Consider the following 27,828-nt stretch of genomic DNA (forward strand, 5'->3'; position numbering starts at 1 on the left):
CAGAATCATGCTCATCACTTATTATTCAAAAGTGGTTACTGTCTGGCTTTGTCTCTCACGCAGCTGATGCAACGCGCTGCCAATCGTGCTGGGTGGAAAAGTAAATACATTGAAACCACAGCAAACATATCTGAAAAGAATGCTGCATCGCGTCGGCATACAGTCGCCGATCCTAGGGTACCAAAACTATCGGAAACACCATGCCGACTTCACATGCGATCGTGTTGTCCACTGCTAAGACGATTCAGCATTCAATCATCAGACATAAATATATTGAACGCTTTTAAAGCTTTTATTTAGCTAATTTGGCATAACTGTTTCATTATGCTATTTGTATGTTTTTGATGCATTTTGAGGAATGTAATATGTGTTTTTTTATGCGAGTGAGATGAGTAAAAGGCACTGTTGCATAACATCCTGTTTCTTTATATTTGCACAGGTATTTTACAAGTATATTCCGGCGGACTCCCGAACTGTTGTGTGAGATATGGTGCTTGTTTCAGCCTATGTTCTGTGTTTGTGTTTCTCTGTTGCTCCTCCTACTATCCACTTGACAAGATCATGAGTGTCACCTGATCCGTATTCCAGCTCGTTAAGGGGTGAATGGAGGAGTATAAAAGAACTATTTTAAGATTATTCCTTTGTGAAAAACTGTCATCTTCTGGTCCCAGCGCTCATTGTTGTTTTTCCCATGTGTGTTATTGTGTTACCTGTAGTGTTAAAGTGGACAGTGAAAAGATACGCTGTGTGTTTTCTGCTAACCTCGGTTTGTGTAAGGTTAGTAGTTGCCCTGAGTGTGTGAGTAGTGTTACAACCAGCCATTTTAAATGTGTATGGTAGTTACAAGTAGCTTATTTTTTACATAGTGTATATAGGTGTATATAGTACGAGCCTGTGTGCCGAAGGTTTTTTTTTTTTTTTTTTTTTTTTTTTTGCATAATTTATTGCTAAAGCCTTTTTTTGTGGGATCATCTGTAGGGAGGTGGATGACATTTTTTTTATTTGAGACCCCTTGTTTTCTCCTGTTTTTGAATAGAGAAGGAGTAAGGGATGCATTTGTGACTTTATTTTCTCTTTTATTTTGAAAATATGAAAGGTGTTTTTAAAACCCTCTAGTCTTATTTTGTCCGTTTCCCCTCCTGAAGCCTTGTGTGTATATATCCCACAATTTGTTAAATAAAACCTGTTACATTTTCATACTTTTCATACTCTCTCTCTCTCTCTCTCTCTTTCTCTCTCTCTCTCTCTCTCCTCACATTTTGTTACCCTCCTTTCCAGCCCCTAGACGTAGAAAGGGGGCCCGTAACACAGTGATATAAATACACGTGGAATAATGTACATGTAAGATTACATGTATAGTATAAAATATGATGCATAATATTAAAAATAATATAAAAGAAAACATTGGCTCACTGTCTTTATTTAAATAATTGCATATTTGTTTTGAATTGAGGATTTCTTGTGAATGGTTTGAAAAGAGCACCGTTACAGGAACTTTGTTATATTACACTTGCAATAAAAATAGCAGTGAGGTTCTGCACTTCCTTTGTCTACACTCGTATTAAGAAAAGAGTCTTTTTTATGTGATATTTTACTACGAGCTTAGTCCAAACGAACTGCGAACCTCGCTGCTATTTTTAGCAGCTACTCTCCGAAAAAAAACACACAAAAAAAACAGGATTGACGGAGGGCGATTTTTCAGAACCAATGTGAATAGCGCAATAGGAGTCTTTTGTTTCTATTAAAAAACTGTTGTGGGGTGCATGAGGTGATTATCTGATGTGCTGCGAGCTACGAGGGGATCCTCTATGTTCCGCAACTGCTATTGGGTTCTTGAATAAAGTAAAACTGGGAGGAATTGCAGCCGGTGGAATTTCTGGTGCCCCCCCTAGGGTAAGATGGAGCCTCCCTAGGGAGCTGGTGCCCTACGCAGACTGCATAATATGCGTATATGAAGCGGCGGTACTGGGCTGCGTTTCCCAATAACGATTGATCTTAGCAATATATTTATTTTACACAGTCACTGCTTCGTTCATCAGATGTGCATTTTAATATTTTGTTTTCAAAATTTGCTCTGTGGGTCGAGATTAAAGCTTTTATGATCAGTGAAGACAGCGGAGACCCTGTGTATGGTCCTGCTAATGACAGCAAGCATTATTGGAATATAACGAGGAATGTAAGGAGACGCGTGGGAGCTGCGCTTTAGGGACATTCATCTATCAAAGGGAGATCTGCTCTTTACTCCCAAAAGTGATAACGGTAATAGCAATACTACACAACATGTGCGGTACTACACAACGCGTGGTGCGGACGAGAGCGCCCTTAGGTGTCAGAGAGGAAGAGGAGACGAGGATGAGGAGCCAATATACATACTGTATGGAGGACTTTTTCTTCTCTCTCTGATTGTAATTTTTATAGTTCTCTGCAACAATCATGCCACCACTTTGATGTTACAAACTAGTCCACAAATAACTTTATTTCTTATTAATTTATCTGTTCATCCAATATTGACTAAACATTTTCTGCATTTATTACTGATGTTATTATTATTATTATTATTATTATTATTATTATTATTATCCTTGTCGGTTAAAAATAATAATAAAATAAAACGTATGTATACTGATATTAAATAAGCATAAAGTGTAGCTATAGGTATTTCAATTGTATCAGGTGTATTTTGCATTTGCCTGCAGGTGTCTGCATAAGTGATGCAAGTGGCTAGAGTCTTTCCCATATATTTTACTTTTTGCTTATTGATATTATGCTTCAAATCAACTGTAATCACAAGCTATGCAATCATATTTTTATATTTACATTTATAGCCTATCATCACTGTATTACTATCATTATATTCATGCTTGATGCCTTATGTGTTCAATGTTCCCATGAGAATTAAATGCATACGTGAGACCAAATTTATACATCTGGTCTTCTAGTATATCAGTTTGTTACCCTTTTGACCTGTTGATTACCCTTTTGACCTGATGAGGTTTCAGAGCTGGAATGAGAGAGCATAGTTTATGTCTGCTATTGTTCTAAGAAGCATGCAGACATAGAGCAGACATAGACCTAGTACACAACAGGATATGTTTCAGGACACCTGTCCTCGGATTTCGCTGAGATAAGTACATTTACAAGTCGTTTGCATAAACAAATGTACGAGTGGATCTATAGTCTATCTTTCCACTCAAACCACATGTTTCACACTCCTGTACAGCCATAACCACCTGACCTGACACTTAGGGCCATTACATCATTGTGCAGAACTTTCTGCATCTAGAAAGGAAATGCCTGCTGGCACAGTCCCAAGAGGGTATAAAGACCTTATCGAATATCTGGGTGTCAGACTAACATCTCAACTCTCTAGCTCTTCGCATCTGATCTCCAACTTTGAGCCCTCATCTCAACTCATCTCTGTACTTTAACTTTTTTTCTATTTTACTTAGTTCATTTGACAAAGACAAGACTTTGTGTTATTAGGTTTATTCCAGACTTAGTCCTTGGATCCTTAAGATATATCTACTTAACATTTATAATCAATCATTTATTTTCTGTATTATCGCATTTATTCAGTATTCATTAATTCATTTTTATTCATTTATACATTTTTACAAATTAAAAGTTGTTATTCCTTCTACAGATCATCTGATTTATTGAACTCATTTCCATCTGCTGGATCTCACTGCATCAGTAAGTCTGTGTCTTTACGATGCTCTTTGCGCTGTACGATTACTCCAGAGCACTTGTTAATCTACGAGCATTTTCCTGTACTACTTAAGTTATGATGGCTTTGGGAAACGGGCCGCAAAACTAAGATGAATCGTAATATGTATTCTACGATCTACTAAGGTTTATGATGCTATTGGGAAACGAGGCCCTGACCTATATTATTTTAATACCAACAAAGAAGTCAGTAGTTTTAACCATTTTGAATAAATTCATTTTTTTATGAATAAACATGATAAACATAATATAACATGATATAAACATGATGTACTGTTATGAAAAAAGATTTGTGTGAGTTTTCGCTGAGCTGGAGATGTCAGAATAAACACCTTGGTAATGGCGTACTTGTTCACTGCTCTTACAATTTAAAGGTGCAATATGTAACATTTTTCATGTAATATTCGTTTTTTTTTTTTTTTTGCCAATGTGTGAACGGTTTGTAACGCAGTGTAAAAAATGAGCCCTTCCCGGATTTCCTAGGTTGCCTATTAAAGCCTGTAGACTGATTTTCATACGAAGGGAGCGGGTCGCTTTTGCCAGATAAATCCAAAGGATGTGATGTTTATGCGTGCTCCCGAGAGCCTTGCTTCAGTGCTTCCACTATTTAACACTGTCAACAGACAGTCTGCAACGCTAGATAACGTTAGAGATGGAATCCAGCAAACGGCCGGCTCCAAACACAACACTGACTCTTACACAAACTCAGATTAAGCCAAAAAAAAAAAAAGAAATGTTTTTACTGAATCCCGTCTGGCTAAGCGGGAACGTGATCGTGGTTGAGCGAAAACTAGACATCGGGAAGACATTTGATTCATGGTGGGACCTTCATTCGGTTTTGGGGATCAAAACAAACTCTAAATTGGCGTTCTTCTTATTGGACAGGTAAGCTTACATAACTGCAAAGCATGTGAAATATAGTGCCATAAGGATTGATCTATGTCATTTTAGCTAACTTGATCTTGCCTGCTAACGCTGACAAATTGCAAGCTACCTTGCTTCGTAACTTTCATGTAATTTAAACGATCTTCTCTTTATACTAAAAGTCAAGTTAATGTCAATGTTAATCTGTAATTATTCTGCAAGGTAAACTACAATAACACATGAAATGAATGCTAGACAGTGTTCAAGATAATGCAAAAAGACTCCATTCATTAGTGTAACGTAACTTGATTATACAGAAAATATATACATTCTATTATTATAAAACAATAGCGCATCGATATGTCAAAATGACAGTTGTGATGAAATCATTTCAGTACTGAATTGTATCAACATATTTATAATGTACAGTCTATTTTATAAACAGCTACTGTCATCATCCACCAAATTTAGCTAACAGCAATTGATAAAGCTGGCTAGCTAGCTAACGCCGACATAGGCTATGGTATAATTGCAGTCAATGTATCATGCAAAGAAAAGTGATTACTTCAAACTACTGTCTCGCATAGTCAGACCTATATCCACACTTTGTTTTAGCCCTGTTCCAGCACTGGAGAGTCAAATATAATATACAGTCTCAAAGTTTGCAGTAAAACAATCATAACTGTGGCATTTTAATTATGCTACCTCATCTGTCAGCATGATGCCGGTGAATCACGTTCAGTCTCTTTGTTTTGGTCGATGCTCGCGTCCCTATGGAGTGTGTGCGCGCGATCACGAGCAACAGGCTGCAATTCACTTAACGGCCACAGGTGTCATTAATAACAAGGGTTTCTGAATCTTACATACTGCACCTTTAAATGATTGATCAGGGGCGGATTATGGCTAGCAATGGCCCCAGCGCCATTTTCATTTAGAGCATTTTTGTGATGTAGGGCAAACAGGCAGTAATAGCAATGCATTGTATATAGTCTGTGTATCTTAAGAGGACATCATGGGCTTTTCAGAGATTGGCCATGACAACTTCCTCTCCTTGCTCTATAGAAATGTATGACATTGCAGTTCAGCACCTAAATTGCAATATGATTAAAAAAAAAATACACCAAATACTATACTGATATTTGAAAAAAAAAATTACATTATTTTTTTTATTTTTTTTAATAGTAAGATCACATTATAATAACAAACTGTGAGATATTTACAAAAACCACAAGATCTATAGAATGACAGAGCAAGCTGCATATGTAAAATAAATCACACTTCAAATATTTCTTTAAAAATTATATGTCAGTATTTTAAAAGATTTTTATTATGGTGGACATGAATGGAATGATGATTGAGAGATATTCCTGAAAAACCTGTTGTATCATATTTGATACATTTTCAACATGATTTGTCTATAAAATAATGACATTTTAAGTGAGCACATGTTGCTTCAATTCAATAAATACAGATTTTGAAATACCAGTAATATTTTACTTGATCAAAATCAGCAAAGATTTCACATTAAATAGACGAGTGCATCACAGTGTGAAGGTAGCCATTTTGGAAAATATATTACTAGGTCTTATACATCCAGAAGAGCATGGAAACTTTCACCAGGAGGCAGTAAACATCTAGTACACAGCATACAACAGGTTTTTCAGCTGAGTTTTAATCATGTTGGTGATATAGAGGCTCTAGAATGTCATGTATCTAGAATGTCCTCCTGAGCCCCTTGTGGACAAGGTCTATGCAGCGATGCATGAGGTCGAAGACACCTTTTATCTGTTCTGAGAGGTTTTTCAGTGATCACTGGAGGAGCTAAACATGCAGAGCTAGCTGATGCTTTGGGCTTTGATAGGTCTGGAGGGGCAGAAAGAACAGGGAAAATAGTATGTAGTAATAAAAACACAGATGCTCCAAAGCATGTATCGAACAAGCAGCACAATTTCCAATGAAGGCCCATATCGAGGCATGTATTAGTTTTAGATAATCGAGTGACTGATGGCAAATGAAGCCTGGCTTTCTGTTCAATCATATGTGCTCTCACGGTATGCAAGAAACTTTCCAGGAATAGATGGTTACGATCAGCTCGGAGTCCAAAAGTTGTCTTTGTACTAATTTTGTCTGAAAAACAAAAGCGGATATGAAAAAAGAAAATATGGCAGAAATAATGATTGGGAAGACGTGGACATAGTATAGTGCTCAGACCATATATTTATTTGTTAAAATTCTTTCTTGTTAGTTTATTACAATAAAACATAGTCATGATTGAATTGTTGCTTTCCATTCTTGTACATAAAGATGCATGATAAAATGTGACAGGTTGGAGAAATTTGCCACTGATGCTGCATTTCACAATACATGATTATGTGGCATCTTTGACATCTCAAGAATAGCTCAGATCACGTTGTTGAACTGCTCATACTTGATGAGCATCACAGACCAAAGCGAGCAGATATTAGGCTGTGATCCAGGGGTTTTGTCGCAAACCTCGGAAATATGTTAGCTAAATCAGATCAAAATCCGACCAAAAATAATTTAGTGAAGGCACGGCACTAGACATAACCTGGCAAATGTTTAGTAACTACAATAATTATGTCTCAGTAGAAGTGTTTCCCTGCTTAAATACAGGACATCCCAAATAATAAAGGACAGTTTGCAAACCCAAATGACAGGAACACCTCAGAATGAGTTTATAGCAGCAGAACCTCCAATGTCAGCTAGAGGTCGCTGTTTCTCTGTGATGAATATTGAGTGAATGGTGATGGTGGGAGGAAATCTGATCATTACTTATAAAGAGCTGAATAAAGAGGAAGTAACTAAAGCAGACAGATGTAGAGACAGACAGATACACACAGAGAACATTCAGCATAAAGAAGACAAACATCCTGTGAGGAGAATCAGAGCTGCTGTGAAGCTGAACTCAACTCACAATGAAGATCTTCATCGTCTTCACATTCTACCTCATCTCAGGTCAATACACTTCTCTTTCAATACTGCACAAATCATGATGTACTCTACTTAAACTCTCTAAATCCATATACAGTAATGACGTATAGACAAATAATTATTTAATGATGTTTCTGATAACAGTATTAATCTGATCAGGTTCAGTGAGATGCTTTGATGTGACTGGATATTCTGGAGGAAGTGTTCTTGTTAATTCCTGGAAGCTTTGGTGCGATAACTGTTTTAAATACATGGCTAAACATGATCCATACAGAACAATTATACAAGATAAGAAACATGATCAATGGATTACTGAAGGAAGATTCACTCTGTTTCATAACAAATATGGAAACCTCATGATCTTCATCAGAGAACTGAAAACAACAGATGCTGGAAGATACCAGATCGGGTTTAATAGGCAGTGGTTCATTTATATGACTTTAAATGTGATTGGAGGTCAGTCATTTGGGATTTAAGTCATTGTGTAATGAAAAAAAAAAAACAATAGAACTGATTATATTATATTATATTATATTATATTATATTATATTATATTATATTATATTTATTAATAGTATTTATTAAGGCAATCAATATGTAACATCTGTGTTATTATATGTGAATGACAGATTCTTGTTGTGGGAGGTCAAAAACAGTGACTGTGAATAGTGGAGAAACTGCTGAGTTCAGCTGTGAATATTCACAGAATCACAAGAATAACTGGAAGGCAATATTCAAAGAAGGAAAAACATCCATTGAGGAGATCTACAGCACATGGAATATGAAAGGAAGATTCAGTATTTCTGATGAAAGATATAAAAATCTCTTCAGTGTCAGAATTACTGCTGTGACACCAGATGATGGAGGAGTTTATTTATGTGGAGTTTGGGATCTACAGATAATCGTACAGTTACTCCCTTGTTACATACTGTTCATCTTCACATTATCAGTAAGTAGCAACAACAGTATCACGTACTTGCTACTGTATGTGTGCATACTATTAGTAAGTAAATCAACTCTCAATCGAATCATTTGACTATGTTCTCACTGTTCATGTCTTCTTTTACATGCTCGTAATATCAGTATATTTCATGGTTTATGCGGAAGGTTGATTTATTCAGATGTGATGAGTTGTATAATGTGATATTTGTGATTGTCAGATAAAGTGGGTTCATATAGAGTGACCGGTTACTCAGGAGGTCAGATCATTATCAAGTGTGAACACCCTCAGTACAAAACCAACCCAAAATATATCTGTAAAGAATCAGATGGATGTTCTGAGAGGAAGTATCCAGGAGTTGAGAATAAATGGATGGAAAATGGAGATGTTTCTTTATATGATGACACCAGAGGAGGAGTCTTGATGGTGTTCTTTAGAGATCTGAATGCTGGAGATGCTGGAACATACAGGTGTGGAGTCAATGTATCTCAATATACTGACAGAGTTACTCAAGTCACACTGGACGTCAAAGAGGGTGTGGAAATTATATGTAGATCATTTTTACAATTATCTAACACATTTTACGGTACTTATTTATTTATCTAGCATGTATGAAATATTTTCTTCAGATTTGTATACACTTTGTTTTTATTTATAGATGCATTATTAGTACAAAGGGTGAGTAAATCTGTTTATCTTGGTGAGGAAGTGAAGATTTTCTGTCAGATCCCAGAGGAACATGAAGTCAGTTCAACACACTTTTGTAAAGAGGATGATGATCACATCTGTCAAACTGTCAACACATCTGAAGAGACACAAATGAATTCTTTATCTGAGAGAAATGAAGCAAGAGTTTTTACTGTGAGAATCAGTAATCTGACAGTGAGAGATGCTGGAGTTTACTGGTGTGGAACAGAAACCAGTGAAGAACATCTGACTTTCATCTCTCTGACCACTGAAGTTCATCTCAACCTCATCAGTGAGTAAAACAGACAATTACTTTAATTTGTACAGTATAAGCATAAAATGTTTCTCTATCTTTCTTTGAAGTGCCTCCAGTATTTGGTCATGAAGGAGAATCTGTTGAGATCATCTGTCCTTATGATCCGATCTATAAATCAAAGTCAAAGTATCTCTGTAAGGGGAAGTGCTCCACTAGAGATAGAAATCCTCTCATTGAGACTGTGACAGACCAGAATGAGACCAAGACTGACAGATTGACTCTGAATGATGACATCACAGCAAGTGTCTTTACTGTGACCATCACTGGACTGACAGCAGAGGATGCTGGGAAATACTGCTGTGCAATGACATTAGAAAGAGACGTGAATTATCTTTGCACTCATCTGATCATTATCAGGAAACAAGGTGAGGGACATGAACAACTCAATATGAATATTACATGTGCCTGAACTGTGTGGAGTGAAATTGTTGTTCTTTTCAGAGCTGATCTTGAATCAGTCTGAAGGAGACAACATCTCAATCAAGTGCAAACATCATGATGAACATCAGAAATTCTTCTGTAAAGGACATCAAGCCTCAATGTGTGTAAAGGATGGAGTTTCATTGGAGAGAATCAGACATGATGGATTCTCTTTAAGTGATGAAGCATCTACTGGAGTCTTTACTGTAAACATCACTGATCTGAGACAAGAGGATTCTGGGATATACTGGTGTGGATCTGATGCCATCACTAAAGTACATATAAACATCAGCAGGGGTAAGAGAGTTAATTTATTTGCATCATCCTTGGCACAAGTTTATAAATGAAGGTTCGGGAGGAACCTTTCCATCTCATCAACTTTTAAACTGTAGAATAAATAAGCTGCTGTTTACCTCTCTCTTGTGACGGTCCTTTCGGCATCTCCCCATCTCCATCCCCTGTTTTAAGAGTTCCTGCTTTATAGCTTTCCTAATCTATTCACTAGTCCCAAAAAGGGGGCCTCATCCTCGAGCCCCTCCTTTACGGACAGAAAGCCACAAGCCGTTACCTTCATCGTTCAAAGATTACATGGGCAGGCGAACTCGTGAAATATTCATATATCAGCACGTATTAACAATCAAATCATGTACAGTCATTATTTATAGAGAACAGTCACAACTAGATTGATGTTGGTTTGACAAAGCCTTGTCTGAAAGTTTAAAAATGTTTTACATGAGGGTCTTGTGCAAAATGTATCAGAGTAAAAATAAGTAAAAAAAAATATGTTGCAAAGTATTATTGAAAGCTGCAACAAATTGAAAACTCAATTAAAGTTCATATTTTAAAAAACGACTAGCTACATCTGTACAGTAATAAAGTATTTGTACTTAGTTACTTTACACCGCTGGTGGTGAAGATATTATCGTAACTTAAAGGAATATTCCGGGTTCAATACAAGTTAAGCTCAATCTACAGGATTTGTGGCATAATATTGATTACCACAAACAATTATTTTGAGTCGTCCCTCCTTTTCTTTAAACAAGCAAAAAAATATGTGTTCCAGTGAGACACTTACAATGGAAGTCAATGGGGTCAATCTGTAAACATTAAAATACTCACTGTTTCAAAAGTATAGACACAAGACATAAACAATATTTTACTGTGATAAAATCACTTACTAAACTTTTCTGTGTACAGTTATAATCAATTTTACAACTTCGTTGCCATGACAATGTAATGTCAAGAAACCATAAAACCTTAAACCGACTGTAAAAATGACGATTTAAACAACTGCATGAGTTTTAGTAAGTGCTTTTATAACATTTTAAGCTTCACATTTCTGCCTTTAAACTCTCCAAAAATTGACCCCATAGACTTCCATTGAAAGTGCCTCATTGTAACCTTGATTTTTGCATCTTCTTTTTTTAATTAAAAACATTATACCAAGATTGACATGCTGTCGATTGAGCTTAACTTGTATTGAACCCAGAATATACCTTTAAACTTAAAACTGCTTATAGTGCCATGTAGGGTCAGATGCAGGTGTGTGTGTGTGCACCTGAATATTGGTAATACAATGATAAAATGATACAAAAATGATAATAAGATGATGAAGAAAATCAGTACAAATACAAGTTTTGGACATTTTTAAAGTTGTAATTTGAATTCTCAAACATTCAGTCAGTGTAAACAGGGCTATAGCTAGTGGAGTGAATCTATCTGGTGTCATATTAAAATATCTATTTTATTTATTTATTTAATTAGTTTATGTTTTTGTATAAAAGTTTCTCATCATTTCTGGTTGTGAATTGTGTGCGTGATGAACAGACTGTTTTCACACCAGCTGAAAACCACAGAAAACTGTAGAACGTTCCAGGTCTTTAGTCTTAGTTTGACTGTGAACATTTAACAGACTTATTCAGGAAACCCACTGTGTGACCACATGGCTAAAGAAACAGAGAGACCTATAAAAGAAGTAGATCACAGGTTGTGTGCAGTTCTGCAGAAGAGAGGCTTTGATTGAAGTCATTTTTACTGCAGAGTAATTCAGCTTAAAAAAAAACTATTCAAAAAGCATGAATATTCTCTCGTGATGATTCAGTAATGTTCAGTTAAGCAGTTTTGTCGACTATGCTACTGTCAGTCAACGTACTAATTATCTTAAGAGAGATCACAGATGATCAAACAGTATCACTAGTATTTTAAAAATACAGTGAGATATTTTAAAATGTACGCTCTCAATTCTTCTAGATAAATGTATATTTAAAGAATATAATAATAATAATTTAAATGAACGTTTAGTGTGTTATGAAGAGAAAAAGCTGAAAAGTAAAAGATTTCTCTTGCCGTTATAAAACTGAAATCAACAAGCCCACAAACTTCATTAGAAACAGAAATGAATTAGACATTACTTTTAGCTTGTATTGTACACTTTAAAGCTGACTGTAACTTGGACATGAATGTTATATATTTTAATATTTGTTTAACTTCTATTTTATTAAAGTATCTCTGTGTTTTTCTGTAATTATCAATATTATTTTCAGATTTCTCCATGATCATCATCATTTGTGTGTGTGTGATTCTGCTGCTGATTGGAGGATTCACTCTGATTGTTTGTAAATTAAGACACACGAGACAAGGTGACACACACACACACACACACACACACACACACATATACAGTTGCATTTATTTGTGTCTTCTCTTACTGATGTCTTGATTTTGTTTTTTGTTCATCAGAAATCACCTCAACATCAGACAAGAGAAAGAGAGATACAAATAGAACGGTGAGTTACAGTGTGTGTTTTGTGAAAGGGAGTTAACAGAATTCATATGGTACAATGCATGCACTTATAGTAAATGCTTGTATGTTCTCTTTGTTTGAAATATATATTTTTCTATATGTTTGCCATACTGTATTTATTTCAGTCATCCTGTGCAGACAGCAGACGTGATTCTCTCTCAGATCCTTCATCAGCTCCTCTTTACTCTACTGTACAGTTTCCCTCAAACTCCTCTGATGGGCTCCTGTATGCTGCTGTCAGTTTCCACAAACATGAAGATTCTCTCACTGATGATACAGTCACATTCAGTAAAGAGGAGATTCACACTGATTATGCCACTATCAGATACTGCACAAGACTGAACTAATTCCATAATAACAGATATTACAGATAATCAAACAATTCCAAGGGTATTTTAAAATGCATTGTGATATTTTAACATTTGATTTGGCTCACAGATATTTTGTAAAAATGACCCATAATCTAATATTAAAATATCAACAGTGTGCTGAATCATGAGAGACTTTAAGGTGTATGTTCATGTTGCTTCCTTTTACATGTTTGAAACAGCGACTTTCAGACATTCATCAGTATGTGTAAAGAGTTTGTCTTCTCACTTTATCTGAAGGTGTGAAAAAACCAGGAAATGCAACACTTAAGTGACACTCACTGCACTATGCAAATTTTCAATTCCAAATGTAGATGAGATGCAGCATCTTTCCCCCACATATATTTTATAAAGACTCATTAATAGCAGCTCTTAAACTGTTAGAATGTTATAAATGAGGAAAATCACTTTTGTGTTCAGAGCTGTTAAAATGAATGTGTGACTGTGTTGTCTTGTGAGCTCTTCTCTCCTCTTTGAAAATGATGATGCTCAACTTTGACTTGCACTTTTGTTCTGCTTTAGATTTGGACATGCAAGAGAAATTAGTTACAGATAGCTTGCAAGGAAGTCCATTTTTAATAACTTAATCATTTTAGCATTTTTAAAAACTTCTCAGAAATGCTTTATACGTGAACTTGTGACATGAGACTTGTGCTGATGTTGTTTTATGTTTCAGTTCAAGTATGCTTTATTGTTAGATTATGCTTTTTCAGATAATGCTTTTCATTTTTAAACTGTTCTTAAGTTTTATATTTACACATTTTATTCTGACATATTTTTATAACTGCCATATTTTATTCATTAAGAAATCAAAATAGTTTGCTATTGTTTTTATCTTGAAAAGTCCAAAACTGTCTACTGTTGAATAGGACAGTTCACTGGTCAACACGAGAGGAAATTTGATGAATTTATTCATGATTTAAACAGTTACTGATTTCAACAGATTAAAGATTTATACACGTGTGTTTGGTTTCAATTTTTTAGTTAACCGCTTTATATATATGTGGTTGCTTTATTTGTTTGTACTTTTTACATTAACAACTTTACCTATATTAACTCTTTCACCTATGGTTGTCCACCGCACCAGTATGAAATGTGTGTTTAAACTGTTAACATGAGTTCAGATAATCCATGGTAATTTTACTCCCCCTGCTGGTAATTTGGAGTAATTACAGAATCCTCTAACGTGGCACGTGGCACAGCAGAAGTACTTAAATTGAAATCATGTTGTTTTTTTTTTTTTTCATACTGTAAATGACTCTCATTAACACATAATGGCCTGTTCTTTGGCTACTGTTACCAACATCCCTCTTTACATTTCATCCCATTACAATTCATTAGAATTCATCTCTCTCACACAATTTCAGACTCAGTCGTTGCCCTTACCACGACTTCAAATCAAAATCAAATCACTTTATTGACACTCAACCATATACACAAGTGCAATAGTGTGTGAAATTCTTGGGTGCAGTTCCGAGCAACATAGCAGTCATGACAGTGATGAGACATATACAATTTACAATAAGCACCAGATTTACACAATTTACATATCTAATATACACATAATTACACACAACACAATATACAAATAATAATATACAATGTACAGTATACAATACACACAATATAGAATACACAGTATACAATCAAAATAATATATATAAAATATACAGTAGGTTGTATTGTACTGTATTGACATTCAGGCTGTAGGTTGATAGTCAGTTGCCAGGGTGTTGTTAAGAGAGAATATAATTTATGACAGTCCAGTGTGAGATAATAAGAATAATAAAGTGCAGTGCTGATGTATATTGATCGTGAGAGATCAAGAGTTCAAAAGTCTGATTGCTTGGGGGAAGAAGCTGTCATGAATTCGGCTGATGCAGGTCCTGATGCTGCGATACCGCCTGCCTGATGGTAGCAGTGATGGAAGCCCATGGCTCGGGTGGCTGGAGTCTCTGATGATCCTCCAAGCTTTTTTCACACACCGCCTGGTATAGATGTTGTGGAAACGTCATGGTTACTGGTGTAACCTCCGTTCCCTGATGGAGGGAACGAGACGTTGTGTCAATGTAGTGACACTAGAGGTCACTCTTGGGAGCCCGAGACACCTCTGGTCTTTGATAAAAGGCCAATGAAAATTGGCGAGTGGTATTTGCATGCCACTACCCCGAACATACGGGTATAAAAGGAGCTGGTATGCAACCACTCATTCAGGTTTTACGCTGAGGAGCCGATATAAGGTCCGGCCATTTCAGCAGGTAGTTCAGCGTTGTGGCAGGAGGGACCAACATCTCGTTCCCTCCATCAGGGAACGGAGGTTACACCAGTAACCATGACGTTCCCTATCTGTCACTCACTCGACGTTGGTGTCGATGTAGCGACACTAGGGGTCCCTATACAAAATGCCACAAGGCTGAACTGTGTTACGTGAACTGGCGGTGTGTGGTGGGCAGACTTGCTGTGTGCCTCATAGCCAGCACACCAGGTCGACACATAACCTCCCCCAACACAGTTATGAGTGTCGAACGGCCCTTTTTGGGGACAAGTCGACTACCCAAAGATAGAGACAGGCTTAACCCAGTCGTGGCCTCTTTTCCTCTTCTCTTTTTCCACTCCCTAAAAAAGAATGGGGATTATCCGACTGGGCCACCAGGTCTAGTCGGGGGGTGTCCCTCCCAAGGGGAGGACACCGCGGAGACCACACCTCACCCCAAGAGAGGGGGGGATATTTAAGTGGAAGAATACATCACATGGTCTTTCCAACCATGTGGAGAGCCTTCAAGGTAGATCCTGCCCAAAGAGGGAGGAGTTATTACAACATGGAGACTGGGGCAGAGGGTCTCTGCCCAAGGAAGATGCAGTTTGCCAGCAGGGAAACGAATTAGCGGAAGATATAGATCGCATGGGGTTAGCCTTACAGGGAACCGCCACATGCAGAGCATCTACCCCAGAACCGGGCTCTTAGTTAGCACGTGTACTGGGCCGGCAGCAAGTCTCTCCGAAAACTCGACTGCCACAGGGCTCGGAGGAAGTCAACCAGGGAACAAATTTTGTGAACACTACTGGGAATTAACAGTGCACGTCTTCAGCTCAAAAGGAGGTGGAAGGCGATATGTGCAAGCGATACACCCGGCCGGCTATCCCAGGCTAATCCGCTTGTTGCATGCCACTACCTGGGATGAAACCGGTTCCATCCAGAGGTTGTAGAACCTTGCAAAGGTGTTGGGTGTTGCCCAGCCCGCTGCTCTGCAAATGTCTGTTAGAGAGGCACCCCTGGCCAAGGCCCAAGAAGCCGCTACACCACGGGTAGAATGGGCTCGTAGCCCTACCGGGGGCGGCATGGTTTGGGCGAGATATGCCATAGTTATGGCGTCAACGAGCCAGTGGGCGATCCTCTGCTTGGAGACAGCGCTTCCTTTCCAAAAGCAGACAAAGAGCTGCACAGAGATTCTAAAGCTCTGCGTGCGATCCAAATAGATGCGTAAAGCACGCACCGGACACAGCGATGAGAGGGCTGGGTCTGCCTCCTCCTGGGGCAGCACTTGCAGGTTCACCACCTAGTCCCTAAAGGGGTGGTGGGAACCTTGGGCACATAGCCCGGTCAGGGTCTCAGGATCACGTGAGAGTAACCTGGACCGAACTCCAGGCACGTTTCGCTGACAGAGAACACTTGTAGGTCACCTACCCTCTTGATGGAAGTGAGCGCAGTCAGGAGGGCAGTCTTCAAGGAGAGTGCCTTAAGCTCGGCTGACTGCAAAGGTTCAGAGGGGGCTCTCTGTAGACCCTGAAGAACTACAGAGGTCCAATGAGGGAACGAGACGCGGCCTGGAGGGATTCAGCCTCCTGGCGCCTCTTAGGAACCTGATGATCAGGTCGTGCTTCCCTAAGGACTTACCGTCGACTGCGTCGTGGTGTGCTGCTATGGCAGCAACGTACACCTTCAAGGTGGAAGGGGACAGCCTCCCTTCCAACCTCTCTTGCAGGAAGGAAAGCACTGATCTGACTGTGCATCTCTGGGGGTCTTCCCGATGGGAAGAACACCACTTAGCGAACAGACGCCACTTAAAGGCATACAGGCGCCTCGTAGAGGGAGCCCTAGCCTGAGTGATCGTGTCTACCATCGCAGGTGGGAGACAGCTTAGGTCTTCCGTGTCCCATACAGGGGCCAGACATGGAGATTCCAGAGGTCTGGGCACGGGTGCCGGATGGTGCCCCTTCCCTGAGAAAGGAGGTCCTTCCTCAGTGGAATTTGCCAGGGGGGAGCTGTCACGAGGAGCGTGAGGTCCGAGCACCACGTCTGGGTGGGCCAGTAGGGTGCTACCAGGACGACCTGCTCCTCGTCCTCCCTGACCTTGCACAGGGTCTGTGCAAGCAGGCTCACTGGGGAAAACGCATATTTGCGAATGCCAGGGGGCAAGCTGTGTGCCAGCGTGTCTATGCCGAGGCGGGCAGTGGGGAGGATTCTTGGGAGGCGAACAGGTGCACCTGTGCCTGTCGAATCGACTCCAAATCAGCTGGACCAGGTGGAGTCTCCAGGGACAGGCCGAAAGGGAGGACTTTGTACTGATACGCCTGACCCTCGAACACGAACCGCAGGAAGGGTGTGTCGAACCTGTGTCGAGGAAGTATCGAGACGTGAAAGTATGCATCCTTCAGGTCTACCGCCGCGAACCAATCTTGATGCCGGACGCTCGCTTGAATGCGTCTTTGCGTCAGCATCTTGAACGGGAGTCTGTGTAAAGCCCGGTTCAGTACTCATAGGTCCAAGATTGGCCGCAACCCACCGCCTTTTTTCGGTACGATGAAGTAGGGGCTGTAAAACCCTTTCTTCATCTCGGCTGGAGGGACAGGTTCTATCGCATCCTTCCATAGGAGGGTAGCGATCTCCGCGCAAGGTAGCAGCATTTTCGTCTTTCACCAAGGTGAAGTGGACACCGCTGAACCTGGACGGATGCCTGGCGAAGGACCAGCCCTCGTGACAGATTGGAAGGCTCAAGCCATGTGTCCAAGTTCCGCGCAAGGGGGACCAAAGGGACAACATCATCGGATGTACCGGCAGGTGGGGCCTTGCGGCGGGGCGGAGCTTGAGGTGCCACACCACGTCGTGGCCCTGCTGAGTCTAAGGACATCGAAGCACTTACCTGGCTCTTTGTGACCACCCCCGGAACAGCCTGGGATGGGGGAGGAAGAGGCCTGTCCTTGTGACCCGTGGAGACTGTCACATCGGGGGCGGATTTGTGCCACAGCTGGGCGCTCAGGGGCGGGAGACCGCCGCTGGAGCGCCAACCTGCCAAATGGAGTGGTGGATGGTGGTCGTGATGCCAGCCGTACACACCAGATACGTGACCCAGGGATCAAGGAAACCACTCTTGCTGAGCTCTTGAGTACTGCAGCCACTTGGGCATACAGCGCAATTAAATGCAAAAGGTAACAAAAAGATGAAGATCTGCTTACCAGCTCCAGAACAGCGGGTTTCATTGTCCCTGGGTCGCCTGTCTCAAGGGTGCTTTGAAGCCTTTCACGGGTTCTGGGCGGCTGCGAGACGGGTGGCTTCTGCTTCCTGCGGTGGGCTCCACGCCGGGGCTGGGCCGAAGGGGCGGGCTGCGGCGGAGCCGGTGCAGTCACCGCAGGGGGACACCCTTGGCGATGAGTAGACAGGGTGCAGTATCTTGAGCCGTGCCGGGGCAGGATATGCCGGCTAGCACCCATCTACTGCTCTACCAATCGAGAACTGCTGCACAAAGTCCTCGATGGTGTCGCCGAATAGGCCCACCTGGGAAATGGGGGCAGCAAGGAATCGTGTCTTGTCGGCCTCACCCATCTCGACCAGGTTGAGCCAAAGGTGGCGCTCTTGGACCACTAGTGTGGCCATCGTCTGCCCGAGAGACTGCGCCGTGACCTCCGTCACTCGGAGAGTGAGGTCGGTCGCCGAGCGCAGTTCCTGCATCAATCCTGGGGCAGAACTACCCTCGTGCAGTTCCTTTAGTGCCTTGGCGGTCTTGCAGGAGAGCCATGGCATGCAGGGTGGAGGCGGCTTGTCCAGTGGCACCGTAGGCCTTGGCCGTCAGAGACGACGTAAACCTACAGGCCTTGGATGGGGGATTTGGGCACCCGTGCCAGGTGGTGGCGCTCTGCGGGCATAGGTGCACTGCGAGCACCTTTATCCACCGGGGGATTGCCGAATAACCCTTGGCTGCCCCACCATCGAGGGTAGTGAGGGCGGGGAAGCTGAAAAGATCGGGACCGGGCGGTAAAAAGTGCCTCCCGCGACCTTGTCAGCTCTTCATGCACTTCCGGGAAGAAAGGAACGGGGGCGGGGCGTGGCTTTGAGCGGCGCCGCGAGCCCAGGAACCAATCACAGAGCCGCGAGGGTTCAGGGAAGAGCGGTGAATCCACTCTAACCGACGCTCGCAGCTGCCCGGGAAAGCATGTCGTCATCTCTGCGTCAGCCTGTGACTGGGCGATCGACCCCGAAGGGAGGAGCCCAGGTGAGGCTTCCGACTGGACGAGCCCGCTCTCTGATGCTGTGCTCGAGAGCTCATCACTTTCGTGGGCTCCGAATAAGAGGTCGGACTCGCTGTGAGACGAGCCGGCGGACTCACCCGGAAGCCCGATCGCGGCAGACAAGCGTGCTGGGAGGTCCGCGGGGGGATACCCGGTGGAGGCGGTCCCATTGGGGTCCCCAAATCACCCCCAGTGCTAGCCGCGCTGGCCTCAAACCTGTGGGTAAAAGGACCGAGCCAGGAGCCTCTGGGGTGGCTCACTTTCTTACGAAGGTGAGCCGCGACCACAACGTTGCCATGGACATATTTTCGCAATGAGAACATGACCATCCACGAATGCTGTCTCTGCGTGAGCAGTGCCCAGACACGAAAGACAGTGATCGTGACCATTAGAAGGCGAGAGATAATGAGCACAACCAGGAATAACACACAATCGGAAAAGCATCTTTAAAAGACGCGTCTTTAAAAAGACGTTCTGTGTGTGCGCTCTTTTAGAGAAATATATACTCTTTTAGAGGGGAAAAATGCTCTTTCAGAAAATATACTCTCTAGTTTTTCTGCCGAAGTGCCCAGGGGCGTTCTCTGCAGTGCACCGGTGCAGAGGGGGAGAAGCCGCTGAAATGCGCCGTCAGATCCAGCAGAGGTGAATGAACAGTAGTATTCAGCTCAATGAGCATGACCGTTCGGCTCCGAAGAGAAAATCTGAATGAGTGGTTGCATACCAGCTCCTTTTATACCCGTATGTTCGGGAGAGTGGCATGCAAATACCACTCGCCAATTTTCATTGGCCTTTTTTCAAAGACCAGAGGTGTCTCGGGCTCCCAAGAGTGACCCCTAGTGTCACTACATCGACACCAATGTCGAGTGTGTGACAGATAGGGAACATAAATTTAAAATTACTATGTTTTGGTAGAGTAGAGAGAAGCAAAAGCATCAGCTGCATTATACTGAGAACATTAGCTAAGAAAATGCGACTCTACAACATGTCTCTAATTGAGATCACCCAAATTATGTTACAGATTTTAACTGAATCTGAGTTCCATAGTTTTGAAACTACTGTTGATCCTTCTGAGTTCAAGCATGCCAGCAGAGATGACTTAAGAGAGGGAGTGCTGAAAGTTCTAAAGAACATCATAGGACCAAAGGTTGATTGGTCCAGAGTCACTAGTTGTGTGCAAAAAAAAGGAAGAATCTGTGAGTGAATATACAGAAATATTTTGTCAGTCAGCTGTTGCATACAGTGGAATAGCCAATAATCCTGAGAGTGTCTTAGATGATAAGGGACCACTGGTCCATACATGGTTTGATGGCCTTTCAGTAGAATACAGAAATGCACTGCCTTTCTTAGATTTGACATGGTCTAACGAAACTCTGTGAAACAACTTGGGCAGGTTGACGACTTGGGAAAGAGACTTTGATGTTAAGGCAAAGGTGAAAGTTGCAGCAGCATCAGTAACTCTCACATAGAAAAGAGACAAGAACACAAATTTCCTAGGAGAAAGGGAAAATGTAACTACTGTGGAAAAACAGGGCACTGGGTGAAGGAGTGTAGAAAGAAGCAATTAGATATCAGGAGAAATGCACAACATAACTCTTATCCTACTCAGCTTGCTTACAACCCTGAAGTAACTCCTAATTTATCTACAGAAACCCTTGGGCAGCTTGCTCAAGCACTGCTGAGAGCACAACAGGAACAGAAAGAGCAGACAAAAAACTAATTGTTGGGGCTGTGAGTGCATACCTTTCCCCTGTAATCTACAGAAATGATAAGAGAATTTTTGTGAAAGGTACCATACAACAAAAGGAGGTTGATTTTTTGTTAGACACAGGTGCAGAAATGACAGTGATTCCACTCACATTGGCTAAAAGTTTAAGTATTTCCTACCAGAAAACCAAGCTGTCTTTAACTGGTGTTATGGGCCATGATTCAGTTTTGTATAAAACTTCCCCCATTGAAGTTCATCTAGGCCCCAAGATATTATCTACACCTCTGTTGTGTGCTTATTTGAATACTGGTGCTATATTGGGAATGGATCTGCGAAGACAAGTGCATTTAATGTTAGACATGTCTTCAGAGTCTGCCACAATCAAAATAGCTACAGCACAGGTTTCTATGGACAGTGTATTGACCCCTGACCATGAACATTTGCAAGACCATCCTATATGGGCTAGAGATAAGGATGATTGTGTGTTCCTGACTTCAGCAGAACCTGTTAGGCTCACAGGAACACCACCTCCTGCCACCAAGCAATATCCATTGTGTAAAGAAGCTGTGCAAGGAGTCAAACCTATCATAGAAAAGTTGCTGGCCCAAGGAGTTATAATTAAGACCAATAGCCCATGTAACTCTCCAATATGGCCGATCAAAAAAAGCTAATGGAACATGGTGACTCACAGTTGAGAGCAGATAACAAACACATAAACAAGACTGCTCCTTTAGTTGCAGATCCTTCAACAATTTGTAATGACTTGCCTCTAGATTGCAAAATATTCTCTGTGATTGATATGTCCAATGGCTTTTTCTCTGTAACACTACAGGACAGTCAACCCTGGTTAGCTTTCACAGTTGACTATGAGCAATATCAGTGGACACGACTAGCACAGGGATTTCAAAATTCCCCAACTATATATATATATATATATCATCAGGCAGTCAGGCATGACCTAGCTGACCCAGAGTGTCCTGTCAAACAGTCTACTGTCATTCAGTATGTTGATGATATATTAATTGCATCATTAGATGAAGAGGTACACAAAGCCGAAGTATCAGCTCTATTGGACTATCTACATAAAAAAAGAACATAAAGGCATCCTACACAAAGGCTTTATAAAAAAAAACAAAAAAAACAAGTTACTTTCCTAGGGAAAACCATTGGGGCGGGAGTTAGTGTAACGATGCTGGCTGCTGGCAATGATGAAGACGTGAAGATGAAGAACCCAAGTGCAGTTTATTTACAAATGTGATAACCAGTAACCCTAACTACAGATGTGAAACAAAACATGAACTTGACCATGACAAGACATAAACAACATGGCTTGACTTGGCTAGAACAAAACACATCCACATACATTCAATACTTGACAACTAGACAATGCAAGCATGAGGGCTTAAATACAAGACATGGGAGAACATAAACCAATGAACAAACAGAACTCATAACAAGCTAATTAAACAATAAACCAATAAAAACATGACACAAGAACATGGAGGGAAAACAGGAATCACATGACAAGGGAAACAGGAACTAAACTTTTCAAAATAAAAGACATGAATCAACAAAATACACATGACAGTTAGGTCCATAACTCTGGATAGGGAAGCTGCTGTGAAAACAATACTTCCACCCACTAACATAAAAGCACTCCACTCATTCTTAGGTACAGCAGGATATTGCAGGCCATGGATTGAAGATTATGCTTTACTTGCTCAACCACTCTATGATTTGTTGAAAGGCCCAGTTAAAGATTCTGATGGTATATGTCTTGAAGAGCAACAGCTCAGGGCATTCAACACTATGAAAGAAGCTTTGTGTCAAGCGCATTAGGTATTGCACAGCCTGAGAGTCCTTTTGTGTTATATGTACATGAACATTTAGGCTTCATGACCGCATGCCTTATGCAGGATCATGATAGTATTTTGCGTCCAGTTCACTACTACTCTGGTAAGCTAGACATGGTTGCTCATGGCATGGGCCCATGCCTCATGAGCAGTGCAAGCAGTTCACCTGGCTCTTCAAGCCTGCTCTAGTGTAGTGTTAGGGCAAACAATAACAGTCAGGTGCCCGCATGCTGTATATGCACTAATTAATCAAGCTAAAGTCACCTCTGTCACCTCCTCCCATTGGGGAATTTGGTTATCTACACTCACAGCCCCAAACGTTGTTTTGCAACGTGCTCCAGTCACTAACCCATCCTCTTGTATGATGTCTGCAATGACTGAGGTTTCTTTAGAGGATGGAGATGAAGTGACTCATGATTGTGTTACGCTGATAATTGTGGAAACTCCATTGAGCAATGCTGATTTTGAATTGTTTGTTGATGGCTCTGCTCAAGTTATTGAAGATAACAGATGGGCAGGATATGCAGCTGCTTATTTGTCTGATGTAATAGCTTCTGGTCACCTGCCGGATCACTTCTCAGCACAAGCAGCAGAACTGATAGCATTAACTAGAGAATGCACCCTGGATTCAGGATCAACTTCTAACATCTATACAGACTCCAGATATGCATTTGGGGTAGTTCATGATTTTGGCGTTATTTGGCAGAGTCGTAAATTTTTAACATCTTCTGGGTCTCCTATCAAACATGCAGAACTGGTCAAAGACCTAATGTTTGCAATGACTCTTCCCAAACAGCTAGCAGTGATAAAAGTGAAAGCACATCTTACAGCTAACACTGCAGAAGCTCAAGGTAATGCTCTTGCTGACACTGCGGCTAAACAAGCCTGCTTATACACAACTGTCCAGGTGTGTGCTGGCATGACCACACCTAGTGTCACTGTGCCTCCAGACTCTCTTATTGATCTCTACAAAGATGTTCCCCTGTATGAGGCTTAGACATGGTTAGAGAAGGGATCTGTAATTGATTCATCTGGCTGCTGGACCAAAGGGGGAAAGTATGTTGCACCTGATTCACTACTACCATATCTGGCCCAGCAGCTTCATAACTTAGGTCACATTAACCCAGCAGAAATGACTAACTGTTTCTCAAATCAATGGTGGAATCCTGGGTTCAGCAGCTATAGCGACAGAAACTGCCAAACGGTGTGTCACATGCCAACAGAATGATGACACTCCAGCATCATCCACAGCAGCAGCACACACCCCAGCCCCACCGGGGCCTTTCCGACATCTACAGATGGACTACATCTCATTACCTCCATGTAGAAGAAAGAGTGATGTCTTAGTTTTTGTAGACAAATTCTCAAGATGGATAGAAGCTTATCCTACATGGTGAGCCACTGCCACACATACAGCTAAGTGTCTGGTCAATGACCTCATTCCTAGATGGGGCTTGCCTGATTCAATTGATTCAGATCAGGGCAAACACTTTACAGGAGAAGTAGTAAAGGAAGTTGCAAGGATGCTTAAAATCAAGTGGAACCTTCACTGTCCATACAGGCCGCAAGCCTCAGGTCATGTAGAATGGGCAAACAGGACAATCAAGAAAAGACTAATTTAAATGCATCAGGAAGGCATACCATGGGTTGAAGCTCTGCCAGCAGTATTATGTAGTGTAAGAGCATCCCCAAACCAGTCTTTTGGAATCAGTCACCACAAAATCATCACAGGACGCCCTATGTCTATGCCAGGAGCCATTGATCTTAGAAGTGCCAATGTACACCTTGCTTCAGATGCCCTGATATCTTACTGTGAAAACCTCACTCAAGCCATGCAGAAGGCTAAAGACAGAGTAGCTGCTTGTTAGCAACCTCCACCCGAGGGTGGACATGCTATCATTCCAGGACAATGGGCAATGATACGGTCATTTAAGAGCAAACCCTTAGAACCCAGGTGGCAGGGACCATATCAGGTGTTATTAGTCACGGATGCTGCAGTATTATGCCAAGGAAAAAAGACCTGGACTCATGTCTCTCATTGTAAAGTTGTTCTACCATCCACAGGGATAGATTAGGATGCATGGACCAGCAAGGAGCCCAGGGAAGAACCGAAGTGCAATTGGCCTCGGGGGCCAACCCTGTGGTGAAGACTCCCTCATAGGTTTTTTCCCTTCAGTAGTTTATCCCCACCTTACTGGCCCATAGGTGTCATAAACTACAGATTAGGGAACTATTAGAAACCATACGATTACAAAGACTTAAAACATAAAAATTGAGAGAAACTATATGATTACAAAGACTTGAAATATCAATTTTAAGATATGAATACTGTTCCTCTGCTTCTTGTGTTACAGATACCGGTACAGGTCAGGGTAGAACTCATCTCTGCAACCTCCTCATCACCAAGACGGGCACCCTTGGCAAGACACAGAACAGAGCACTGCACCGACAGTCCAGCTGACCTGACAGCTACATTTGGAACAATTCACCACGTACCACTGGATTATACTAGTGACAATTATAAGCACCACAGTGACTTTGGACTCCAAAATTAACACATTCACTGCTTTGATGAATATGTCAAGAAATGCATTGTTTGCTGGGAAGGATGTATGTATGCATTCCTCATCCACCATCTGTAGGTGCTGGAATTCCATGGGTAGCACACCCTATTTCTGACTGTGACACATGCTCTTGTAGGTTCTACTTGTTGTTTAGATCAGTGTTACTATCAGAAATAATTAATATTTAAATTAAATAATAGAATCTAACTCATTAAAACCTCACACGGCGCACCATTAAATGTAGTGTGCCACATTCAGGAGAAGGTTTGGTTATTAGCAATAATTAATCATTATTAAAATCAATATAACATAGATGAGAATCAATGTTAGCTTTTTAATCCTTTAAATCAACAATTATAAAAGATAATCGTTCATTATTAAAATCAATGAAACATTGATTAGAATTAACACTAGCTTATTGATCCTTCAAATTCAACAATCATCAAAGATAATTATCAATTATCAAAAATCAATAGAATATTAATAAGGATTAATATCGCCGGGGCACCACCCTGGAATCAGGGACTAATAACCGTTGACTTGATTGAAGAGGGAAGAGAAATCTTTTTTCTTCACTTCTGCAGGCAAACGGATGAAGATGCGGATTGCTCGGCAGTCTCCTTCGGATCCGTTAGAGTGTTCAGTGGAACACAGAGTAATCTCAACTTGTCCAGCGAGATGGAGATTGTATGGCCACAGTTTCAAGTCGTACGTTACTTCCTTGTGCCACGAGGCTACACCTGAGAGCAGCGATGAGCTGCGTCTATACATGGCGAGCAAAGTTGCTGGAAGCAATGCCCGGAAGGATCTCAGAGGTATTTCTACTCCTGATGACATCATGGTTATGGGGCGTTCTGTTGTGTGCCTCATCCAGTAGGAGTTGAGAGTTCGATCCTTTAGTGAGCAAGGCTTCATGGGATTTGTAGTCTGCTTTGGACTCCCTTTGTTTGATTTTGGCACGGTTTTTATCAGTAAGATTTATGACTTTGTGTGTGGGCCTCAGTCAGGCTTTTACAACTGTTAGGCCTGCCTTTGTCTGAATACATGAGGCCCAACATTCCCCCCTTTGGTCTGAAGAGTTGGTTGTTGTCCAGCATCTTTAGAGCAACTGAAGGGCCGAACAGTTCTTGTCGGTTCACAGTAACCTGTGGGTTACGCCATCCATGTATTCCTGATAGGAAAGAAAATGGTTGCACAGTCCATACAGTTCATTAGAGTTCACAGAGGCTTTATCGTCTGGACAGAGATTGAGGCACATCTGGGCATAGAACTTCTAACTAAATCTAAAACTATATTCATCACACAAACATTTCAAGTTATTGGTAGGCACATCATTAACCATAACACAATCCTTTGTTGTTCTTTGGTCATAACACAAAATCAAAGTAGGACCTGACAATGGTTACTAGGACCAAAATGTTAGAGGAAAGGAAAGGAGGGTTAAAGGTTAAAAGGCTTATCCGTGGAAATGATTGGGGTTAACCTGTGGGATGGGCTCAGACTGGTGTGTAAAGTGCGGCTGTACAAGAAGGAGGGAGTCCAGTCTGGCCTGTAGGTGTTGAATGTACCTGTACATGGCATGTGCAATAATTGCTGTGATGATCCAACCACTAAGGAGGAGCCCGAGGGCGACCAAACTTATAGGGTGTTCTTGGTAAGATGACGATATGCTTATGTGACTAGGAAATATAGTGGTCAAGCAAGTCGGTTTGAAACTGAACTTCACTAATTTCGTCCCTTCAGCCTGAAGCTGCTGTTGAAGGGTGTCATCAACAGTGAAACTGTGACTTCTAAATGCATCCATGATCTAAATTCCTGCATCATGTTTGTTGACGTTGAGATGATGGAGGACAATATCGTCAATGTGCACGGTGGCTCCTTGGGGAACCGTTAAGAACACCGTTTGGTTTGGTAGTGTTAGTTTAGTGGCTGTATCATGGCAGTCATATGACATTTGTACTTCGGTGGCTGGTGTTAACGAGCCAGCAATTGCCTGCTCGCTCTACCCTGGTCTCTGTTCCTTCATCTTTGATGGACATGCTAACATGACACTTTTGTTCAGGGGATTTGGCTCTTAGGCCGCAGAGGTAGTTAGTCACCTCTCTAACAAAGGGGTTGCTTGGACA

At 41.3% G+C, this 27,828-nt stretch overlaps 1 protein-coding gene and 1 long non-coding RNA gene across 2 annotated transcripts in view; both read left to right on the forward strand.

Annotated features, from left to right (window-relative positions):
* Positions 1 to 13,965, forward strand: part of LOC127444991 (polymeric immunoglobulin receptor-like) — an 84,181-nt gene extending 70,216 nt beyond the window's left edge. The window contains exon 12 of the mRNA XM_051704687.1: positions 12,906 to 13,965. Coding sequence (XP_051560647.1) covers positions 12,906 to 13,055 — 150 coding nt within the window. The 3' untranslated portion in view covers positions 13,056 to 13,965. The remainder of the gene's footprint in view (positions 1 to 12,905) is intronic.
* Positions 7,440 to 8,421, forward strand: LOC127444994 (uncharacterized). Its single transcript, XR_007897912.1, has 3 exons — positions 7,440 to 7,566; positions 7,687 to 7,998; positions 8,172 to 8,421. It is a non-coding gene; the product is annotated as an uncharacterized LOC127444994 (long non-coding RNA).
* Positions 13,966 to 27,828: the final 13,863 nt, after the last annotated feature.

The sequence above is a fragment of the Myxocyprinus asiaticus genome, chromosome 8, assembly GCF_019703515.2.
Source record: "Myxocyprinus asiaticus isolate MX2 ecotype Aquarium Trade chromosome 8, UBuf_Myxa_2, whole genome shotgun sequence".
Taxonomy (NCBI): Eukaryota; Metazoa; Chordata; class Actinopteri; order Cypriniformes; family Catostomidae; genus Myxocyprinus; species Myxocyprinus asiaticus.